The 6,156-nt window shown below is 55.5% G+C and overlaps 1 protein-coding gene across 1 annotated transcript; it reads left to right on the top strand.

Annotated features, from left to right (window-relative positions):
* Window positions 1–674: 674 nt before the first annotated feature.
* GSR (glutathione reductase) lies at window positions 675–4,228 on the top strand (the record flags this gene model as incomplete). The annotated part of the gene is made up of 12 exons (XM_009074154.1): window positions 675–701; window positions 988–1,076; window positions 1,579–1,648; window positions 1,808–1,955; window positions 2,061–2,115; window positions 2,194–2,293; window positions 2,612–2,698; window positions 2,872–3,033; window positions 3,245–3,356; window positions 3,441–3,572; window positions 3,767–3,900; window positions 4,079–4,228. Coding segments are annotated over 12 exons (1,266 nt in total), but the record flags the coding sequence as incomplete, so codon positions are not given.
* Window positions 4,229–6,156: the final 1,928 nt, after the last annotated feature.

Genomic DNA, 6,156 nt, shown 5'->3' with positions numbered 1-6,156 from the left:
CGGGGATGGTCCCGGTGCCCGTGGGGCTGGTTGGCGATCGGGTACGCGGAAAGCCGCAGGGAAGGAATTGCCCTCCCGCTCTCGCAGCGTTGCGCAAGGACCTGCCTTGTTACGCTGGGCTGGGTGGGAACAGAACGCATCCCAATCCCCCTCTGCATCCCGGCCGTGTTCGGGATGCTGACGGATCCTGGGTCTGTGCGGCACAAGTGCAAAGTGGCAAAGCAGGACTCAGGGGCGCAGCGGGGCAGGAACGAGCCCAAACCCAGACTTGTTCCTCAAACAAGCGGTTGTTCTCTGACAGTCTCTAGTTTTATGCCTTAGTGCATTCTGCTGGAAAAATTGCTGTGCTAGGAACAGCAGTGCAGGAAATGGATGGCAAAGACCTTTCTCCTAGTAAATTGCTTTTAAGTTATCGATGGAAAAAAACCTGTGTTTGAAGACTCCACCTTCCATATTCTCTTTCAAGGAAGTGAAGGGAAGACAGGCACACCGCAAGACCTTGAGGCTCCCAAGGTGGTTACACACCTCTTTTGCCAGGAATCCATAATCCTACCTTTATTTTTCTGGGCAGAGAGAAAAGATGCAGCACCAGCTTGACATGGGATGCTTTCTGGAGCATCATCTATGGAAAACTGAGCCTTAACACTGAGATTTGCTCTTATTTCCCTCTCCAGGTCAATGTTGGGTGTGTGCCAAAGAAGGTAAGGGTGCTTTGCTGCCAGCTCCAGTGGCACCTCCGGTGGCCTGGGTTGGGTCTGGTATGGGTTCCTGCCAAATTGCAGGGAGGTGCTGGCACAGGGTGTGGGGAGGAAGGAGCTGGGAGGAAGTGGAGCCTCGGAGCCTATTGAGCCATTGGGATGCCTTGAGTGTTCATTCCTGTATCTCGTGGGCTGCTCCCGGCAGGGGTGAGGCGCTGGGAAGTGTGACAGGGGTTGTTCCCAGAATCAAACCGGTATTCCCGAGCCAACTTGAGGTTTGTGTGGGCAGGTGATGTGGAACACGGCGGTCCATGCGGAGTTTGTCCATGACCACGCTGACTATGGCTTTGAAATACCTGGTGTCAAGTTCAGCTGGAGGTAAGTATGGAAAGAGACAGTTGGAAATGAAGAGAGCCAGTTGGAAATGAGCATCTCCCAGTGAGTGTCCCATGGGGAGCAGCCACAGGTCAGCACCACAGCCCCGTGGCTCATTGTCCACCTCAAAGGGGTCCCTGTCTACTTTGAGGCTTCCCATGGGTGGATGCGGAGCTGGTCACATGGCCAGGATTCCTGCGGTGTTTTGGAAGATGGGTAGCACACTAGCTGTGGGAAGAGACTGGAAAAGACAAATGAAGGCAAGGCAGGCACAAAAAAACTCACATCAGTGGGGAAGGGGTCATAGGGGACCACTTTATTTCATGGTGTGGGTGCCGCATTGAGTTCACAGAGTGATGTAGGTTGGAAAAGACCTCTGAGATCATCAAGTCCAACCTTTGATCACTAGCTTGTCAACTAGGCCATGGCACTAAGTGCACATTGTTCTCTCTGAGCTCTGGAGGTTCACCTGCTGGTGGTAATGGTCTTCCCTGCTCTGTTCCAGAACCATCAAGGAGAAGCGTGACGCGTACATTCGACGCCTCAACGACATCTACGAGAGCAACGTCAAGAAGGTGAGGGTTTGTCTGTCCTGTCAGCTGAGTTCTGCTGGATTTTTGGTTGCTTTTCCAGCCTTAATGGGTGCCTTCTTCTCCAACTGTGGAAGCCCTGGCCCTGTTAGCTTCTCCCACACCACGTCCTGCTGTTAATCCTGTAACTGTTACCTCTATAAGGCTCACATTGACATCATTCGGGGCTATGGCAAGTTCACTGCTGATCCTGAACCAACCATCGAGGTGAATGGGAAGAAGTACACAGCTCCTCACATCCTTATAGCCACGGGTGGGCGCCCAGCTATCCCTTCCGACAGCGAAATTCCAGGTGAGCCTGATGGAATTCCCTGGAGAGAGGTCTGCCAGAGCAAAGCAGGTTTTGGGGAGGGGAAGTGGGACAGGTGAGAGGTATGAAAGGGGTTCTGCTTTGCAGGTGCCAGCCTGGGAATGACCAGTGATGGCTTCTTTGAGCTGGAGGAGCTGCCCAGGTAAAGTGGAGCTCACCCCCTGCCAGCCATCCCCACTAGCTCCACGTGCCTGCACATGGCATCGTCACTTCTCCGCAGGCGCAGCGTTATCGTCGGGGCTGGCTACATCGCTGTGGAAATCGCAGGGATCCTGTCCACACTGGGCTCCAAGTCATCCCTGCTGATCCGCCAGGACAAGGTAATGCCACTGGCTGTTGGCACAGGAATGGTGATGCAGAGGATGGTGTGTAAGGAGGGGCTGGAGGGGCATGTTTTGGCAGCACTAACCTGTGCGTGTAACCCAACCCATTCCTCTGAGCTTTGCATCAAGTTGCGACTTGACAAAGGAAAAGAGTCAAAAAAACAATGGAAAAACAAACAGAAAGAACGTTATAGTTAACCAGAAGTGCCCCAAACCTCTTGGAGCTGAGGTGCAGGGAAATGCCAGTGGAAGGGGCTGCCAGGCAGTGCCTTCACCTGCAGACCCACATCTGACAGGGCTGGGGGGTCCCTGCAGGTCCTGCGGACCTTCGACTCCATGATCAGCTCAAACTGCACCCAGGAGCTGGAGAACACCGGGGTGGATGTCTGGAAGCACACACAGGTACAGGCGTGCAGAGCAGCCCTGCAGCTTGTCCCATCCTCCTGGAGAGGGATGGGAGAAAGATGCCATTTTGGCTGCTGCTCACCGAGCCACAGTTTTGGTCACAGCCCTGATTCTGCGTCACCGCAAAAGCCATGAGCACCTTCTCCTGTGGCTTCTGTTGTTCCCTACAGGTCAAGAAGGTCACCAAGTCCTCTTGTGGGTTGCTGGATGTGGTGGTGACCTCGTCAGTGCCCGGCCATAAGCCAACAGAAGGAGTGATCCGGGATGTGGATTGCCTGCTGTGGGCTGTGGGGCGAGAGCCCAACACGGATGGGCTGTGCCTGGACCAAGTGGTGAGATGTCAGCACGTTCCTTCTGTGCTGGTGTGAGGGTGCCCACGGGTTTCCTGGGTTCCCTTGGGTCTCCAGAGCCTGTCGTGGTGGTGTTACCACCACTTGTCCCCCAGCTGGGAACACTGGCCACCAGCATGGGTCCCCCATGGGTGTCGCTTGTCCATGGCTTGTCCCATCCCTCCTGGGGGCATGTTGCTGTTTCCCATGGCAGGGTGTGCAGACGGACCCTAAGGGCCACGTAGTGGTGGATGAGTACCAGAACACCACCAGGAGAGGGGTCTACGCTCTCGGGGACGTGTGTGGGAGAGCTCTCCTCACCCCAGGTATTGTGGCTGTGCGCCACTCCCCTCCACAGCCTCTAGGTGCCACGCTGTGCCGTGGCTCAGGCTCCCTGTCCCTCCCCACAGTGGCCATTGCAGCTGGCAGGAAGCTGGCCCACAGGCTCTTCGAGGGCAAGCAGGACTCCAGGCTGGACTACAGTAACATCCCCACTGTTGTCTTCAGCCACCCACCCATCGGCACTGTGGGACTCACCGAAGGTGGGGATGGACAGAACGTGGTGGGGTGAAGGTGCTGGGTACACTGGTTCAGAGCTGCTGCTTTGATGCTCAAGGAGATGGTTTGATCTCCAGTGAGTGGTCTGAGCCTTGAAAAATGGGCTTTGACTTAGTTTGTGAATGTCTTGTGTATATAGTGCATCTCCTTTACCTATGTGCTGTGTCTTCTGCTGCAGACGAAGCTGTGGCCACGCACGGGAGGGAGAATGTGAAGATCTACAGCACATCCTTCACCCCTTTGTACTATGCTGTCAGCCAGAGGAAGGTGAAATGTGTCATGAAGCTGGTGTGTGCTGGCAAGGAGGAGAAGGTGAGTGAAGGGGAGCAGAACAGCTGGGGGGTGATGGAGACCACAGATGACTGTACCGTTCTCTGTCAGCTCTGACCTGCTCCGCCCAGGTCTGACCAGCTCCCCCGAGCACCAAGCCCAAGAGTTCTGCCTGGATTTTGTGCTGTGTCCCATTTGGCCTCTCCCTTCTTGCCCACAGGTGGTGGGACTGCACATGCAAGGGCTGGGCTGTGACGAAATGCTGCAGGGCTTTGCTGTGGCCATCAAAATGGGAGCCACCAAGGCCGACCTGGACAACACCGTGGCCATTCACCCCACCTCTGCCGAAGAGCTGGTGACACTGCGCTGAGGCCATGGGCACAGACAGCCACAGGGATGGCACCTGTAGCCTGGAAAAGTGTTTTATGTATGTGCCTTAATGCTGGGAGGGTGTCTAGAGAGCTTGTCTGTAACCTTGGTGTGGCTTGCTCTGGAGTGGGAAATAAATACAATCATGCTGGTGAATCCCTGCCTGTTGCTCTGTGGTGCCTGTCTCTTGCCATGCCTGACCATGGAAGGTGTTGGCACAGTCCCTGGATGTGGTTTGGGGGAAGGCTCCTCCTCTACCATCCCTGACACTGGGGCTGTGTGGGGAGCAGCAGAGTGGGGCAGGACTGGGTGCTGGGATGTCCCTTGTGGGCTCCATCCTCTTTATCTCGTGGAGGAGTGCATCTTGGATTCATCAGCTGGATGTGGGTCCAAAACTCCTTGAAACCTAAGGGAAACAGCCAGAGGACACCAAGCACAACCAAACACCTGGTACTCAGCCTGAGTGTGTGGCTTCAGGCTTTGCAAAACCACAGCAGGCAGGAAAATCCTGCTCAGTCCTCCTAACCCCATCAGGATGAATTTAAAGAGTATGTTGGACTGCTAGGGGCTGAAGTACAGCAAAAGCCCAAACATGACAGCCATCCTCAGTTATCCATGTGAGTCTTTTGGAAAATAACCATTTGCAAAGCTTACTGTTGGCTGAAGCACAGGAAATTTCCTCTGGGCTTGCTGCAGCCCATCCTCAGGCACATCAGAGGAGTCACTTGGAGGTAATTAATAGTTAACTGCCTCTTTTGAATGATGGTGACTTTACCCTCTCAGTTAATACTCTGTAATGGAGTTTTGTCAGTACCTGGTTTTCCTTTTAACTGATAAGATTCGTTGTGCGATTTTAAGGTGGATTTTAGAGTGTTTGGGAGGTTTGTCCTGTGCTTCACAGCCAGAAAAATTATTCAAGTGTCCAAAAAAGGACAGGCAGGGATGCACAGGCATGGACAAGGTCTGAGTGTCTGCAAAGGACTCCTTTCTGGAGGAAATAGGGGGGAAAAAAATGCAGAGGGAAGCTGAGCCCAGGGGGTTCCCGTGAGACCACATCCCCTGGTCTCGCAGGCGGGGAAACCGAAGGGAACAGGGATGGGACCGAGGAGGGACCGGGAGGAGGGACAGGCAGGAGGGACGGTGGGAGGGAAGTGGGGCTTAGGGCTCAAATTCCCCATTTCCAGCCCATAAAGGAGAGACCGAATGATGTGGGGGTTTGGGACTCAGGGATCAAACTCCCTGTTTCCAGCGCGTGCCAGCGTCTGCTGGAGGCTCCACACACGTCTGGGGAAGAAGACACCGAGTGCTGTGAAGTTTGAGGGCTCAGGGCTCAAATTCCCCATTTCCAGCCCGTGACAGCGTTTGGGGGCTCCAGACGCAGCTGGGAAAGGAGAGACCGAGTGCTGTGGGGTTTGGGGCTCGCAGAGGGGTGCCCTGGGGTGAGGCTGAGCCAGGCACCGTCACGTCCTGGGAACAGAGACCGAATCCTGAGTTTTGGGGCTCTGGGAGGGTCCTGTGTGTTCGTGCTTGAGAAACAGACCGGCTCGTGTTTGGGGGCATCAGGCTCGTTTGGCATGTCTTAGGGCGTGGAAATAAATCGATCAGGCGCTTTTGGGGCTCAGAAACGGAGACTAAGTCTTGTGGGTTTTGGAGTGGCTCAAAGTCCTGCCCTGTTGGCACTGGGAACCAGTTCCCTCTGGGCAGGCCAAAGGCTGCGAAACAGGGACTGAGCCCTGTGCTTCGGGAGGGCTCACCTGGCTCAGGTGTGCGGGGCGGGGGCACAGAGCCGGGGCGGGGCCGAGGCTATTTCAGCCCCGGCACTCGCCCTCAGCATCATTTGCTCGCTCAGCGCTCGCAGGGGCGGCACGGCCGGGCCAGGCTGTCCCTGCTGGGCCAAGGTGAGCGCGGGGACATCGGCCTCCCCACCTC

The sequence above is a fragment of the Acanthisitta chloris genome, unplaced genomic scaffold (genome assembly GCF_000695815.1).
Source record: "Acanthisitta chloris isolate BGI_N310 unplaced genomic scaffold, ASM69581v1 scaffold33320, whole genome shotgun sequence".
NCBI classification, from domain to species: Eukaryota; Metazoa; Chordata; class Aves; order Passeriformes; family Acanthisittidae; genus Acanthisitta; species Acanthisitta chloris.
This window is presented reverse-complemented; position numbering and strand designations above follow the sequence as displayed.